At 43.2% G+C, this 17,042-nt stretch overlaps 1 protein-coding gene across 2 annotated transcripts in view; it reads right to left on the bottom strand.

Moving 5' to 3' along the window:
* Positions 1 to 17,042, bottom strand: part of crocc2 (ciliary rootlet coiled-coil, rootletin family member 2) — a 34,188-nt gene that overhangs the window by 800 nt on the left and 16,346 nt on the right. For both annotated transcript variants that reach the window (XM_030433110.1, XM_030433111.1), the window contains exons 13-36: positions 16,809 to 16,943; positions 15,821 to 16,020; positions 15,211 to 15,393; positions 14,635 to 14,779; positions 14,404 to 14,550; positions 14,091 to 14,321; positions 11,036 to 11,229; positions 10,358 to 10,485; positions 9,861 to 10,030; positions 9,598 to 9,777; positions 9,216 to 9,350; positions 8,999 to 9,142; positions 6,648 to 6,886; positions 6,392 to 6,551; positions 6,133 to 6,300; positions 4,589 to 4,973; positions 4,388 to 4,512; positions 4,177 to 4,297; positions 3,928 to 4,091; positions 3,404 to 3,844; positions 2,597 to 2,746; positions 2,315 to 2,515; positions 872 to 1,003; positions 23 to 202 (exon numbers count right to left, since the gene is read on the bottom strand). In XM_030433110.1, the coding sequence (XP_030288970.1) occupies positions 23 to 202; positions 872 to 1,003; positions 2,315 to 2,515; positions 2,597 to 2,746; positions 3,404 to 3,844; positions 3,928 to 4,091; positions 4,177 to 4,297; positions 4,388 to 4,512; positions 4,589 to 4,973; positions 6,133 to 6,300; positions 6,392 to 6,551; positions 6,648 to 6,886; positions 8,999 to 9,142; positions 9,216 to 9,350; positions 9,598 to 9,777; positions 9,861 to 10,030; positions 10,358 to 10,485; positions 11,036 to 11,229; positions 14,091 to 14,321; positions 14,404 to 14,550; positions 14,635 to 14,779; positions 15,211 to 15,393; positions 15,821 to 16,020; positions 16,809 to 16,943 (4,458 nt within the window). The remainder of the gene's footprint in view (positions 1 to 22; positions 203 to 871; positions 1,004 to 2,314; positions 2,516 to 2,596; positions 2,747 to 3,403; positions 3,845 to 3,927; positions 4,092 to 4,176; positions 4,298 to 4,387; positions 4,513 to 4,588; positions 4,974 to 6,132; positions 6,301 to 6,391; positions 6,552 to 6,647; positions 6,887 to 8,998; positions 9,143 to 9,215; positions 9,351 to 9,597; positions 9,778 to 9,860; positions 10,031 to 10,357; positions 10,486 to 11,035; positions 11,230 to 14,090; positions 14,322 to 14,403; positions 14,551 to 14,634; positions 14,780 to 15,210; positions 15,394 to 15,820; positions 16,021 to 16,808; positions 16,944 to 17,042) is intronic.

Raw genomic sequence — 17,042 nt, 5'->3', positions numbered from 1 at the left:
CACACATTTTGAATTAAAATACCTGTTCTTCCAGGCATTTGACCCTCTGGCGATGGGCCTTCTCCCTGGTCTCCAAGGCTTCCTCTGCTTGGAGCTGACTGTCTCTCAGACGATCTGTCTCCAGAGTCAACTCCTGGTGATGGCGGGCTGTCACCTCCAGGAGGCGCTGTGTATGAGCATGCTCCAGCTGGGAGATTTGGGCCTGAAGACAGTTCAGATGAGTTTATATGAATGAAAATAGAGTGTAAGTGCTTATGTGTGGCAGAAATTAGAATGTGAGCAGAAGTTAGGGGGGGCACAGAGGTTGTCTGACCCTGGGGTTAGTGAGGTAATGACCCCTGGCTCACAGAGATTCTTAGTTCTCTAAAATGAAATCACACTGTAACAGCAGCAGCTTTCTTTTAAGAATTATGTCTGATGTGCAGTTCAAAGGCAGTTTTAAATGCTTTAATAGAGTGCAGGGATATCAGGCTTTTCATGCAAGCAAGTACGCTGAAGTTAGTAAAAAGGGTCTGGATTCATACTGGTAGAAAATCATTAGAGTATTCATATCTTTTACCTATTATTAAGTAAATGCATTAATACCAGAGTGTACAAATACTCTGTTAGAATAAAAGCATCCAAATTTTGCCACTGTTCTTTCATTTTGCATTGAAGAGAAATTAGAAATTGGAAGACAAACCATTTAAATGTAAATATTTGTAAATACTCGATAGAAACACTTGTCTGTGAACATTTCTGCAAGGCCCAGTGGTGTAGTAACTTTCAGTTCCCTGTCTGAATCTTCCAAATGTCTTTCTAATATCTGATGAGGAGCTGCTTGCAGTGCGACCCATGCCCCATTCCTGTCTATTACCCAGCAGCCTCTGACCTGCACAGCCTGACACTCGTCCTGCTTTTCAGCCAGCTCCTGCTCCAGGCCACGGACTATCTGCCCCAACTGCTCCTTCTCTCTGGCTGCCGACGCTGCATCCTCCTCCCTCCTCAGCCTCTCCACCTCCACCTGACAACAACACAAGGGTGACATCATGTGAACGACTTTACCATGATTGTTCTGCACTCATGTGCCTTCCTGTAATGCGTGTAGCAGAGGCCAAGCTGAGAGCCTCTCTCGGTTCTCACAGTCCACCTACATGTTTCCATCACTTCAAGATTTCTTTGTACAATGTGAGACAAAAGGAGGTACATGTGGAGAAATGGAACAAACACTTTTATATCAATGACAAATTACTATCCAAAGTCATGTCCTCCTGCAGAGATTAATATTACTGTTAATATTATCCATTTATGTGCACTAATGCTTCAGCAACTGCACGTCTTCCCTCGGTCCAGACTGTGGCAGCAAGGCTTCTGACCAACACGAAATGTGTATTACTTCAGTCCTGGCTTCTATTTGTACGAGGGCTTCCAGCAGTTTTAGAATTGACTTTAAGACGCTTTTAATTACATTTTAAAGCCCTTTGTGGTTTGGCTCCCATGCATATATCAAATATTGTACCTCACATTTAGCACCAAAACTTTTAGTCCTTACCAAAAGTTGTTTAATGTTCTGGGTTCCAACACAGGGGGGGATCTTGCCTTTACAGTTTTAGTTGTGACTTCTCACCCACAGAAGCAGAGCAGCTGCATGAGTGCTACATTATTATTATTGGGTTTTTTTTATAATAATTTTATAAAAGTTTTATGTCCTTTCTCTTACTATGTATTGTTTTTTTTACAATCTATGACTGCATCATCTTATTTAATCAGTCTTTGCTAAAGCCCCCAAATCCTCAGATTTTTTTTCTGAGAAAAAACTTACTTAACTTATTTAATGTATTTTGTGCATTTGGCAAGGAGAGTGATTGCCCAGAGATGGAAGACTATGGATGACACTGTGGTAACGACGTCCTGCCTTGCTTTGGAAAAAATTACCTTTGTGGCCAGAAGAAAATCAAACAAATTCAGGGAAATATGGAACACTTTGTGATTGGTGATTAGGCTGAAATTCATGTGTGACATTAAACAACATGAAAAGTAGTATACATCTTATAAATATATATAAATGTTAATGCCTGTACTGTATATTCTTTTGATCATAAAATCCAACAAATACAGTAAAAATGAATAGTTGAATACATTGGGTTTTGCCCGCTATATCCCCCAATTTACAGTCTTTATGTTACGCTAAGTTGCTGGCAGTAGATTATTTACTTTACAGATATGAGGGTGGTGTCAATCTTCTTGTATAAATCTCGGAAAGAAAGAGAATAAACACATTCTCCAAAGAGCCAAACTATTGCTAAAGCCCAGTGCAGCAAATAGGTCTGCTCACCTTCTCCAGTGTCTTCCTAAGGGCTGACTTGTCTTTAGCGAGGCGTGTCAGCACTCTCTCCATCTCGGCTCTCTCACTCTGTAGCTTTTGCAAAGAGCTCTGAAGGTTGGTGACCCTGTCCTGGAGTTCCTCCTTCTCTCGTTGCAGCTGCTCGGAGCTCTCATGGATCTGCAGTTCAGCTTCCTGCTGCTGCTTCAGGCTCTGGGACACAGTCAAACGTCCACACATCAAAATGGTGTCTAAAACTTAACACCTCTTCACTTTAATCTCAGTGTGACTCACCTCCTTCAACGTCCTGTTATGTTTCTCAAGCTCAGAATCTTTGAGCTCTAAGTCCTCTTGGGCTCTTTGAAGGTTCTGGTTCTGCTCTGTTAGCTTGTGGTACAGCCTCTTACTCTCTGAAAGGGCATCTCTTGTTTTATCCAGACGTTCCTATGGGCATTCACATGTTGATGTACACAATGTGGTGCTCAGTATCATCAAAACACAAGTTTGCACTTAGGCTGACCCTGCAATTCTCACCATCCTTTAAATCCTGTCTCTTTTACTGTTCTTGACAGAGTGTTGAAAGTTGCAGGCAAGAGTTGGGCTTTTTCTCTCACTTTTTACTGTAATGACCTGACAGCTTATAAGCAAATCAAGAGATTTATACCAAGCAGGCCATGTTTTTGTTTGCTCAGTATCTTTAAAGTGCAGTCCCAAACTAAAACCGGAAAGCTCTCCTGAGAAACTCTTGGAGAATTAATGACCTTGCCTGAGCATTTTATTGCTCAGTCTTTGAGGTCCTTCAGGAAAACCACAGCAGCAAATGTAAATAAAAAATGCTTAGTGTGGAGCTGAGAAGGTTACATAGCTGCACTGTGAATCAAAGCACAGCAATGGAAGCACGGTTTGACTCAAACACCCATGTTGAGAGAGGAGCAAATCTTAGAGGTTAGAAATACACAGTGCACATGATTTGTTTTATGTTACAGCAATGAGGGAATGGTTTTCTTAAAACATTAGCAACATTTCTACATATAACTTCTTAATTTACTGCATTTATCTTTTCACTTATCCTGTATTGAGGATGATAAGGTGATGCACTACCTGCAGCAGCCTTCGGTCCTGCTCACTGGCAGTCAGAGCCCTCTGCAGCTGTGTGATCTGCTCCTGCAGCGCTCCACTGCTGCTCCTGTTGTCACTGAGGGTGTTTGACAGTTTGTGGATCTGATCTCTCAGCTGGCTCTCATGCTGCTCAGCTCGAGCCAGTGAAGTGGCCAATTTCTCCTCGCTGATCCTCAGAGCTGCACAGCGGTCTTCACTCTCACACAGCTTCCTCCTCTGCTCTGTGAGTCTTTCCTGCAGCGCCCCTGCCTCTGCATCCAGCTCTGCTGCCCTGAGCTGGGCTCTCTGCAGCTCACCCTCAAGGGTGCGCTGGGAGAGCTCCAGACGGCTCACCCGGTTCTCTGCTGCTTCCAGAGACTCCTTCAACTTGCGTTGTTCTACATTTGCACGGGATTCTGAGCTCTGAAAAAGCTCAAGCTTGTCCTGTGGAGGAATTGGCAAAGGAGATGTCACTGACGATGCTGCATAGTGTTTTAGTTATATTTATCTCTTTGCCTTTTACATACTTGCAGTGCTCTGCACTCAGCCTCAGCAGTTTGCAGACAAGTCCTCAACTGCGCTATCTCCTCCTCAAGGCTTCTCTTCTCCCTCTCTGCACGATGTGCTTCTTCTTCTTGCAGGGAAAGGGACGTATGTGCTTCGTGCAATCGCTCTCCCATTGCTCTTTTTTCTGGAAGAATATGTTATATATGTATGCCTGAACAGACTTTATAACTGACATTAATTGCGTTTGTTGGATCTACTGGTTTTCTTACCCTGCTCTGATTGCTGCAAGGACTTCTGCAGGTGTCGCAGCTGGGTGGCCGACCTATCCTTGCTGCTCTGAAGCTCTGTCAACTGCTGATTTAAACTAACTATCTGAGCCGTGGCTTCATCCTGACGGAAGACATGTTAGGTTAAAAAGTGCCAGAAATTCTGCTGAAAAAAAAAGTTAATTAAACTTAAGATTGATGGATTCAAATATACCCGGTCTCTTTGTGTGCCCCTGAGTTCCTGCTGGAACTCCCGAAGTGCTGTGTGCAACTCCACGTCCATTTCATCTTCGCCATGAGACAAGGAGAACACAGATCCGTCTTTCACAGTGTCTCCTCCTAACCAGAGAACACACCCATAAATGCTTGGCTTATAGCAAAACCAGCATCATCACACCTCATTATAAAAGTGTACCTTTTATTTGCAGGTGGTTTCTCCAGGGAGAGGGAGAGCGCTTACAGGACCCTGGTGTGCCTGAAAGCCTCTTATGGCCAGTGCCAACAGTGCGGCGCAGAGCTGAACACAATCCCGCCAACTTGAGCTCCAGGTCCCTGCGTTTGGCATCGACTAGGCCCAGCTGCTCTTCCAGGCCCTGGACTTTGCTTTCAGCGAAGCCAGCCTGCACTGAGAGCTCTTTCACCTGGATCCTGGCGTCTTCTAGTGCCTCTTCCAGCTGGGCAGTGGTCACTCTGTTCTGTTGGTCAAACTGCTGCTGATAAGCCTCTCTTTCCTCAAGCAGCTCTTGGTTTTGATGCTTTGCCGTCTCCAGTTCCACTACACGGCGCTGCAGACCGACAACCTGGGTGCAAGACAAACCTAATTTTCTCTACTACTCCTGCATGTATTAATTCTATACAGTAGATTATGACATAAGCAATATCCAGGCCATAATTACTTTTAGAGGATTTAAAATCAATAAGATGACACAAACAGACACTTTTGAAGGCAAGAATGCAGATGTCACCAGATTAGGAAAGCCCATTTCATCGAATCTACAGACATGGTTTACATGAAAATCCCTTAGTTAAATTCCCTTCCTTAAATTCTTTTGTCATGGGTTTTACCAAGACAGTGGGTAAATGTAAAGGGATGCCACATTTGCCAAAATATGGACAACGTGCTGAACATCACTCTAACTGCAGCAGTGAAAAACAATGATTAACAACACTGCAGTGTAATTCCTGAAGAAACATCGCCTTGAACACTGTTTAAAAAACAGGGACATGGTTTCTGTAAAGGGTTAATGTGCTTTGAGATGACAAGTTCACTGATAGTTCTCTGTAAATATCTTCTTAACTGTGTCATCAGATGTTATGAGGTACACATATCATGACTGAGGTATACAATGAAACAATATACTTTGGGAATGAAATCCTTTCTTTATCCCTTCATGGCAGAGCTTCTCAACCTCAGGGCTGAGATGACTGGCATGCAGACAAGGTCAGGGGATATTTCAAAGACCGGTGATAGATATTTGTACTTCATTTCCAAAAAGACAAATTAACCAGGCTTCAAATTTATCATCATAATGAGGAACCCATTTAGAGTCATTTGGAGCCTCTGTGCTCTTAGAAGCAAACAAATGCCATTTATTCACTTGACTAACTGCTGGGGTCATGAGAATATGGTGACCCTGAAAATCTAAGGGTTATGGGACATTAAAGGTTAAAAAAAAACAGTTTTATAGAATACAGAGGCTAAATGTCCTCACACTCTGCTTTGCTGTATGCCACGCATACTAACTTTAATTTTTTTCTTCAGGTAGTGTGCAATTTCATATCCAAATTTCATTTCGAAATCAAATTCAGGACAACTCATCACTGCAGAAAATCCAGTGTGTTGTGGTTCATGTTCTCAGTCTCTGTGTGAGTATGGCAGGTATTCTTCAAATATGTATTCAAAGGTGGAATGTTTGCTCTAGCATGTTGTTAACAGACTAATTCCCGGAGGCCTTCTACCTCATTCAGCGCTGCTTCTCTGCCAGCCTCGCACTCCAACACTCTCTGCTTGAGAGTGAAAGCCTCGCGACGCGCCTCCTCCTCCTTCTGCTCCTCCTGACATACCCGGGCCTGTAGCTCTCGCAGCTCCTGTTTCTGCTGGCCGTTCTCGCCTTCGAGGACCTTTACCTGCTCATTTTAACATGGCACACACTACTTGAAGGAAATCCTTTATTTGAAATAAATCAGATGGAAAGCAGTTACCTCAATAATCTTTTACCTGTCTGCGCAGCTCCTGCAGCTCTCTGCGTGCCTGCAGGCGAGACTTCTCAAGCTCTCTCATACTGCTCCGTAGACTCATTGCCTCCTGTTGCATCGAGCTCTTACATTCCTCTAAGACGGCAACTTTCTGCTCCCTCTCCTCCACAGTTCTTCTCAAGCTAGTCGAGATTAATATCAATATTACAAAAAACACATATCTATCACTGCTAGACGATCACAGCTACTAAATCACCAGTACCATGTGACAGACGTACCTGCTGTTGTCACCCTCTGCTCTCTTGATGAAAGCTCTCAGCTCCTGGTTGGAGGCTTGGATGGCCTCTTTCTCTCTGGTCTCATCACCCAAGAGCCTTCTCAGGTCCAGGGCTTCTTTTCGTTGTTTGTCCCGATCCTGGGCACAATCCTGGAGCTCTCTGTGAGTCTCAATTAGCTCCCTCCGCACTTTAACAAGTTCATCCTCTGCCTCCTGCAGCTGCCGACGAAGGCCCTCTAACTTTATGTTCAGATTATAGAGAATGAAAGGCACAACAATCGGGGTAAATTAGGAGGTCAAGTAAAGTTTTTATTTGTTAAGTTTTCTTTATTTGTTGTCAAGCCAATCCAGGATTTATTTGGCGATATAAATTCCAAGTAAATACAAACATAGTTTATGAAAGTAATAAAAAAATTAAATCTGCTTTTAAAACCTATTTTCAATGTGAATTAAATGACCCAACACACACAAAAAGCTTTATATTGTCCAAATTAATCTAAAACTTATTTGCAGTTCCTACCTACAGAACATACCGAATTCCTTACATACAGTATTACTGCGTAATATAAGACTGACTTTGGTTCTGATCATGTATTAGAGCTTCATTGTTTGAAAGCTAAACTTTAACATCTCCTATTTTAAGTGCCATGTTCAAAATCTCAAGATACCAAATGACCTATATTCTGTTTTATAGCAACATGTTGTGTGTAGAGAAATAGGGAGGACAGAGCTTATCTGGGCATGGATAAGAGCCAGTTGGGCCTGTAGCCAGGTGCTGTCTCTCTTCGTCTCCCTACTGCGGCTCGCAGTGTAAAAAGACCACAGAGAGCAACATGATAAACAGCAACCCCACCCAGAGGTGGTGGAGGAGGAGGGGGAGAGGGAGGATGAGGAGGAGTGTTATGTTCAGAGGCCACACAAGATGGCTCTTTCTCATAAACTCTAATGTGAGAAACAACAAGCCAGTGCTGATCTGGCCAATTATACTTTATTTTATCTGATTTTTGGAGGGGGCGGGTGGCGGAGGAGACAGGCAGAGAATACTAGGGCAGCAGTGTTATGTTATGTGGATGGGAGAGGGGGACCTGGAGTCCCAGTGGAGCCAGCCTCTCGCTGCTTCTAGGGAGAAAATAAACACTCCCCCACTGGCTTATTTACACAAGGGGTTAACTCAAACTTTGATTTCATATTATGGTACCAGGGACCGTATCAACCCCCCCAAACACACACACATCCTCTCGTTCTCCCTCTCTCCTTTTACTTTTTTTTCTCTTTCATGCTCACAAGCTCTCTGTCACACGCTCTCTCTCCTGCTTTGTCACTGTCTGACATGAGACTCCTGAGATGGGATAAGTGAAAATAATCAAACGAGAGAACAAGCAGGGGTGGTGGCCAAATATGACAGTGTCGCTTAAGCTGGACTTGATATATGGTTGGGAGGGCTGTCCAAACCTCAAAACTCCTCTGCTCTGGCTCCGCACAACCTCATTCACTATACTTTGACATGACTAAGGAGACAGAGAGAAGACAGGATGATCTTGGTTTTTGCTTTTTATTGAACCCAAAGTCCCACACAGATAAACAATCCCCCTTTCCAGGGAGAGCATGCTTTTAAATCAAGGCATGTTGAGGCCCTTACAACTCTTGCACTTACATCTTCATGAGGTGACTGTGAGCTTGTTATTTCACTAAAACGCCCAGCGACCTCGTGCCTGGAATCCTGACCTCAAGCAACCCAAAGAGATTAGATTTACAGCTCTCATTTGGCTCTGAGAGGTATGTCACTGGACCAAAATTATAGCCTCTAATTGCATTTTTATGTTTATTTTAAGGTCAATGGAACTAATTTTTCCTCCAGTGGCAGGAAAAAGACACAGAGAGCGAGTGCTGAGTGGGAGCCTAAAGAGTGGATACCACCTCTGCTTGTAGGATTTGGCCCTGTGCACTCTGCACCTGATGGCACCCTGATGCTAGTAACGGCCTGTGGCCAAGGTCAACAGCCGCCTATGGTAAATGGCTATGCCTCACACTAGTACTAATTGGTGCAAACTCTCCCCCACTCTAGAGGCAGAGCTGTGGTCTCCCATCCTATGCCAAGCTAAACAAGCCTTCAATTTCCTATCCATTTCTGTGATCCTACTGTACAAACCACCTCTGGTGACATGCACCCTATATACTCTATGATTTGTTTATATTTCCCCGTCCATATACACATCAGTAAGGTTGACGTTAGTCCGGTATGAGTCATCATAGCAACAGATATTATTAAACACTGGTGCCACTGAAAAGACTAGCATGATGTTTATGTTTCAAAGAAAGGCTGGAAAAAAGATATGTTTATAAAGAGCTCACCTCCTGTTGTGTGTGATCTCTCTGTTGGTTCAACTCCCTGACCTGCTCTGTTAGACTCTTCTTGACATCCTCATGGGAGTTCAAAGACTCCTCAAATTGATTCCGCAAGTCTTGTAGCTCAGTCTGACAGACGGCCATTGCATGCTGAAACAGAGAGTTATATGTAAAAAAAAAAAAGAAAAATGACCAGAACCATTTTGACTCTGCCGTATTTTACCTTATCCTGCTCCTGTTTGCTCATTGCCTCCCTCTGCATGCACTCAAGCTCCATGCCTTCTGCCGCCAGGTCCTGCTGCAGGGCTGCTACCTTCTCCATGAGGGCAGCCTTCTCCACCTCCTTCTGGGACAAAGCCTGCTCACAAAAAATTGGGAAATACAGAAGACATGAAGCTGACAGAAACTTCCACGGACAAGGAGTGGACCTAGCATCTTGCACGAGGATATTGGCAGGACATGTGACGTTTGATGGACACACACTGTGAAGACAGAAATTTCTGTTTTCATGAGACCATTTTCTAACCCTATTGGCTACCCTCAAATGCACCAACATTTTAAAGTTCATGAATTATCAAAAACCTGTAATGTACCACCTCACACACCTGCTGCTTCTCACTCTCAGCCTGCAGGAGGCTTTGGTTGAAGTCCTGCTGCAGCCTGGCCAGCTCCTCTTGCACCTGCTGCAGCTCCTTCTGGCTGTGCACACGCAGCTCCTCATACTGTCTACGCAGCTGCTCCTCAGCCAGCTCCCGCTGAACTGTCAGCTCCGCACACTGCTGCTCCTGTCAGCCACCAAGTGCACACACTCCCTATTAGTTCATAGGTAGCTAGAGGATCTGATTCAAATCTTTAAGTCTTACTGTACCTTTTGTCTGCGTTCAGCTTCAAGCTGCTCTCTGTGACTTTGCTCTTTGTTGTTCAGTGCTAGCAGGGCATTTCTCTCCACCTGGGCCATCCTCTCCTCTAACTTACTCCGTTCTTGTGCGGCTTGTGCAAACTGGCGTTCAGCATCCACGCGCATCTGAGCACCATCACCTGGACAGATGCATTAAATATCTGTCAGTTATTAGGTGGAGACAGTCAGGATCAGCAAGATTTTATTTTGGGTTTTATTTTCAGGGGATCCTCATGCATGTTTTATGTGGAACATGCAAGCTTAACACCACTTATCCAATCCATGTGTGTTTGCGTGGAATGGTGGGACCCTGGTCAGCTGAGAAAGCAGCTCCAGTGATCCTGCAGCCCAGCTGTTGCAGAGCTCACAGCTGAAATATGGATCTCTAGTGGGCTGTTGGAAAGGCTTCATGGCCAGGGGGCTTGGCAAGGAGGACAGTGGGGTCTCTGAGGGAGGGGGCTACTCACGCGTCAAGGCCTCGTTAGCCAGGAGCAAGCTGCGCCTCTCCCCCTCCATCCTGGTGCGCTCGGCCTCCAGAGACGAGGCAAGCTCCTGGCTCTCAAACAGACCCGTCTCCAGGGACTCCTTCTCTGCTCTGGAACACAGTGGTAAAGTGGTTTGAGCTCTGAAAAAAAGACCTTTGAACCGCTAGGTGTAGAAGGTCGTAAAATCCAATGATCCATCATGAGCAAACTTTCCAAATAAAACTATGTTACTTAAAGACTCTTGTTACCTGTGACGGGCTGTGCTTTAGAAAATAAAATATGCTTAAAAAGTCAAAATGACCTTAAACACACATTTGGGCAGTTGGGCTGGCTTAAACAAACACATACACACACACACTGAGTTGTTTATGATGCTTTTGAGGAGACCATACTGACTTACATTCATTCCTTACACTTTTAACCTAACCATAACCATAACTGATACATGCTTAACCCCACATGCCTAACCTCAATGATGACCATGCCCTTAACCAGTGAGGACAGAAACAATTTTACTGTAGCTGAATTGCACTTAATGAAGCTGCACAAAACAAACTGGGAAAACTGGTTATAAATCTGAAATTGGTCCCAAAACATTTTAGAGGTCATACAACAAAAATACACACACAAACACACACACAAAGACAAACACATTCAGACCTAAGTGCAACCAGCTCCTGCGTGAGACCGCAGGCGTTTCGGTCAGCGGTGTTTAGCTTGACATCCAGAGCAGCCTTGTCCTTGGCCAGCTCCTCCCTGTCATGGGTAGCTCTCTTTAGGGCTGTGGTCTGTGTCTCAAGCTCCTTCCTGCACGCACACAGCTCCTCTGACACAGCCTGCATCTGCCTGTTGACCTGGAGACCGACACACACAAATAAAAAATAAAACATCACACAATTAATCTATAGTTTTTGCTTAAAGCAGAAAAAATAAAGACTATAAACTGAATCATTATATACATTCACACCTCAGCTTACACACTTCATTGCTTCCACAACTATGGAACACATTTTTCACGAGCAGCAGAAGGAAGTCCTACATTAACAGTTACGTTATGGAGGGTAATGTGTATCTGTTGGATTGAGAATGAACCACCCAACCTCTACACTTACGCTCTAATATTGAACTCAACATCCCTCCCTTTTTGCTGTTATAAAGCATAAATTAAACAAACTTTAAGTGATTCATGACAGTGCATAGGAACTGTAGGGCCATAACAAATGCACCACCTGAAGCAAAACAAAAATGATTAGTGGGGTTATGATTTTTTTCCAGTTACAACTTAAATCACTGTGACACACCACAGGACCTATACCTAGCAACACAAATAATAAACTGTGAAAATGTGCAGTAATGCGTAACTTGCTGAATTTTATTCAGCATATATTAAACTCCAACGACAAATTGTACTGAGGAGATGATTGTCCTGGGATTCACCCTTTAATGGAGAAATTCACTGAATTTGGCAGACAATTTCTAATGGAAATTACTCTTAAAACATGACACAGATGGCTTAACAGATCAGAGTAAAACAGTACTTAAAGCGGCTCTCTAGAACGTCTGTGTTGAGCTAGAAGCCAGTCGTTGGTTTATGTAAGCGCACTCTATTTCTATACTAATGTTAGCTATTGTTGCTCTCTGTTTGCGGTGCGGAGAGGCACTGAGACAAGACACTCAAATACATGCATTAAGTCACATCCTTTTGATTGTATACTACCGGAATCCCTCACAAAGAAGTCCCAAGTCTAGCAGCATACAACAACTTAAACGAATTGTCCACAGGCTTGTATGGACAACCAAGGGAGACAAGGAAGGTCTTTTTCACGTCATGTTACAATCGGCTCACATATGGCCAATAAAAAGCTGATAACCACATGTAAACTGCTACAGATTGTTACATAGAGCCCTTTACATAGAGGCGTTGACAATCAAAGGGTTTAAATAATTAAAAAAATATATATATTTTAACACTTAAGACACATATCTTTAAGCTAAATATGAAGCTAGAGCAAGCAGGCAATTAGCAAAGCATTTAGGCTGGAAGCAAGAGGAAACAACTAGTCTGGTTCTGTCCGAAGTCATTTAGCCTTTCAGCATCTTTAAAACTAATAAATTACCACTATATGTTTTGTTTGTTTACTCTGTGTGAAAATCAAAGTGTAAAAATAACATGTTGTGGTTTTATAAGGTTAACGGCCAGGAACTATTTCTTGGCACATGACTTTGCACATTTTCCGCTGTTTGCCTGGCAATTTCCCCACAACAACAAGACTCCACTGGCTAAGCCAAGAAATAGTTTCAAAAATAACCCAGAACCTCTCTTATACAACCTCATCTTTACATTACTGTTTGTGGACAAATTAAACAAAGAAGGTACGATGTGTTAGCTGCTGGTGGGCAGATATTTTCAGACATATTAGGCCATGTTGGCGCGCAGGTGGTCGAGTGGTTAGAGCGCATGCCATAAACGCAACCGACCCCGGTTCGATTCCGGCCGGAGGTCCTTCGCTGCATGTCACATCCCCCTCTCTCTCCCATATTTCCTGTCTGTCTACTGCTTAATAAAGGTGTCTATGCCAGAAAAAATCTTAAAAAAAAAAAAATATTAGGCCATCTTTTTACTTAAATATGCCATTCTTTTTTTGTCTAAGCTAATTGGCAGCTTGCTTTATCTTTATGTTCGGCATACAGATCAATGGTACGGACATGATAGTGGGATTGATTTTCTCACCTGATTAACTTATTTTTCCCCAAAACTCTTCCTTTGTGGGTTGACTCCCCTGGTTTGAGTCAAACAATGTTAAAGCTGTATTCTGTAACAGAAAAGTATTTCTCTGATATACTGTGCCATAAGGGCCAGTTACTAAGGCACCATTACACAATGGCTGAGTGTACATGTATAACAGGCCCCTGCAACTTCTAATATTTCACTCAAACAGATTGTCTGAAAAGCAACAATCACTGTAATTTAATTTTGAGGCAAACTAAAATGAACTCACACTAACTCAATATTAGCACATGATGTCTTTCAGCCTCTCCTTGGGTAAATATTAAAGTGGATGAATTACACCAACGTTACAGATGTTAGTGGTGCCCAATAAGGGAATGAAACATGAGCTTAGTGCGACGAAGGCCAGTCCAGGGCTTGTTTTATACACGGCTGATTTATTTTTACAGATAAGCTAACGAAAAATGTTTGGATGGAATTTGTCAAATTGTTTAGGTTTGTTATATTCTAGCTGAGATCAACACGGATATCCCAGTTCACATTCGGAACAGATAACAAAACAGGAGAGGAGATTCTTTTCATTCTTTAGGGGACGAAACAGGGAGATGTGGATCTGTTGACGGCAGAATGGGAATACTTTAGGTGTTAATTTATTGGGTCTCTCACAAACCCCCACTGGATATTATATGTCTATCTATTTATCTTTTGCAGTTCACATTTGTTCAGGAAGATTCCCTGCTTGCTATATCCCAAGTTACTCATAAAACGCAGAGTGGGGCTCAAACTGCTCCCCATATCCAATTTGAAAGAAAAAAACATGGCAGATGTGTCCAGTACGCATTAAAATGTATCACCCAATACATTTTAATGTGACAACAAGCTCCACGAACCTGCTGAAAGCCATTAATAACATCAACATAGTTCTCCCAGGTGGTGGGAGCTGGGAGGATGGAGGCTGAGGCGTGTGAACGGCCGGGGGTCTCTGACCTGGGAGTGCTGCTCCAGGGCCTGAGAGTTCTCCTTCTGCAGCAGGCTCAGCTCTGCTTCGAGCTTCTGGCAAAGATCCTGCAAGTGGCTGTGAGAGCTCTCCAGGGCTTGTTTGTCAGCAAGCAGATCCATCAGCTCCTGTTGCACCCGTGCTGTCTCTTCCCTGGCTGCTGCCCGCTCCACTTCAGCTTCCCGTCTACGCTCACCAAGCTCTGCCTTCTCACCTTCTGTCTGGAAGGGAAGGAAAAAATACTTCAGTTCCTTTCAGCTCTGCCTTCCATTAATGATGCAGGGCAACTGCAACGCTACTGACCTGCAGCAGGATACGATTGAGCTCAACCTTGTCTTTGGCAAGGCCTTCGCACAGGGCTGCCATTTTGGCCAGGGAATCTTTAAGGGCAGCTTCCTGATTCCGCAGTTTGGTGAGGGCTAACTCATGTGCAGCACTCTTGGACTCCATCTGTGAATTGAATCACAACTATTAGAAGGATTTAAACCCTCAGGCTTCAGATTAGACCACTTGGTGGAGAACAAAGCAGTATACCTTGCTGAGAGCCAAAGCAAGACTGGCCTTATCATCCTCCAACACCTCCCTCTGCAGGGTGGTTTGACTCAGGGCCTCCTTCACTGTCACAAGCTCCCTACGAAGATCTGAGTGCTTCCCTTCAAGTTCCTCCAGGCTCCTCTCGCTGAAACACAAAATGACTCTCACACACTGTTTCTTTGTCTCACACACGAAGATTATTTTTTATAAACAAATTCCCTGAACAGTAATCCATCTCCACTTTGAAATATGGTGAAATGTTGGTGCCAAAGGCCAGACCACTGTGGGAGTTACTTTTTTGCTGTATCGCATGTCCTGCTCCAATTCTCAGCTAATCAAATTTTTTGAAGCAAAAGAAACCTTCAAACAGAGGAAAAAAAAAGGTTTTCTTCTTGCATGAGTGCAGTAATGCAATGTAAATCATTTACATTTCATTCAAATGTCATCTGGATGCATTGCCGGCAAGAGAATGACATGTGTTACTGATCTGAACTCTAAACAAACGGGGCTTGAAAACAATCACGGGTGACGGGGTGTGTGTTGTGTAATGGTCATTCTCCCTCGCTCATGCTGTACCCTCTCTGGGCCTCTGTGCGCTGGCGTGCCAGCTGCATCTCCAGATCCTCCCTCTGCTGCCTCAGGAGGTCCCGCTGTCTCTGGAGCTCTAGTGATGAGCCCCGCAGTGCCTCCAGCTCGGCACGCTGGGAGTCCACCTCCTGCTGTAACCCTGACAGCAGCTTCTCCAGGCGTGCCTTCTCACTGTGAGACACGGAGGTATAAGAGGCAGAGGAGAAAAAAAGAGAGCATGTTTAGGTCAGTTGCTGCACAGTGATCAACATCATCATTATAAGAACACTTGTTTTTCTTCTTTATTTCTTGTAAATTATTGTGTAAATATAGTTTTTGGAGAAGTTTCAATACATTTTAATATGTTCTAATAATGAGAGTTAAAATCATCTGCTTAATTATACATAAAACTAAAGCATAACATTTGTCATAATCATCATAATCATTATAACATCTGTAATTTTCCAAAAACAACATTTAGTCCTAATGGCAATTTCACAAATAACAAAACAAAGTCTAGAAAATATGAACACAAAATACACAGCCAAGCAGCTACTTTTCTTCTTGAAGCCTCAACTCAGCCCATATAAAGGTTAATAACGTCAGGATCAGGAAGTACCTGGACATGAGCTCCAGTGAGCAGCGGTGTCTGTTGCTGTCTCTCAGGCTTTCTTCCAGATCTTTTTTAGCCTCCTGACTTTCCTTCCTTACTTCCTGGATCTTCTGCTCCAGCTCTCTCCTCTCAGTGTCCCTCTCCTGCAGGTGATCGCGCAGTGTGTCCACTTGCTCCAGAGCTGCATCCAGACGCCCACGAAGGTCCTGTAATTTGTTAGGTGGATGAAGTGTTTGTGTTGTGTAGGTAAATAAACTTGGTTGAACATGTGAAACATGGTATCTCTCTGAAACAGAGGCTCCCAAGATTTTTGGCTTTTGACCTCTTTAAATTAGGGCTGTATCAATCGGTCGATAAATCAGTTATTCAGTCAAAAGAAATTTAGTTGGCAACTATTCTGATAACTGATTAATCGGTTTCAGTTATTTTGAAGCAAATCTGTGAAACATGTGAAATGTGAAACATGCTGCTTCCAGCTTCTTGAATGTACAGATTTGCGTCTTTCTTTGTCATTCATGACAATGAATAAAGTCTTTTGGACTTTTGGCTGAACAAAAGAAGCAATTTGAAAATGTAACTTCGGGCTCTGGTAAATTGTGATGACCATTTCTCATAGTTCTTTGAAGAAATGACTAAACAAGCTTATTGATTATTTGTGAAAATAATCGTACGATTATTCGATAAGGAAAATAATTGTTATTTGCAGCCATTCTTAAGATTAAGTTATAAATACTTGTGACCCATCATTACAAGTAAAGACATGAGCAATTCAACCACAGAATGACTTTTCTTTCTTGGATTGTCTCATTTGAAGGACTTCTAGATGCCCGTATTTCTGAAGTATTTCACAATAAAAAGGTAAGAAAGAGAGAAAAGTCTGGAAAACAAACAACATTTTTGGATTATATACTGTTTTATGTGACCTCTCAGATTTCTGTGTCTGGGCCATTGTTCTAAATAATCCACAATGAGGAAATAGCCATTTTTGTTGGACCTGTGCTTGTTTCTGGTGCTTGGAGAGTGCACTCTGCACAGCCATCAGTGTGGTGTTCCTCAGAGGAGACCGGCCATGATGAGATAAAGGGGACATGCTTTCAGAGCCACTGCTATCACTCTCACCGCCAACCAACTGGATATGGAAGATGTAATGGAAGAAAAAGGAAAACAACATGAATCTTCTTATTTGTTGCCCTAATGCATAATCTAGTTAAGTGCATTTGTTTGTTCT

Source organism: Sparus aurata, chromosome 11, assembly GCF_900880675.1.
Source record: "Sparus aurata chromosome 11, fSpaAur1.1, whole genome shotgun sequence".
Classification (NCBI taxonomy): domain Eukaryota; kingdom Metazoa; phylum Chordata; class Actinopteri; order Spariformes; family Sparidae; genus Sparus; species Sparus aurata.
This window is presented reverse-complemented; position numbering and strand designations above follow the sequence as displayed.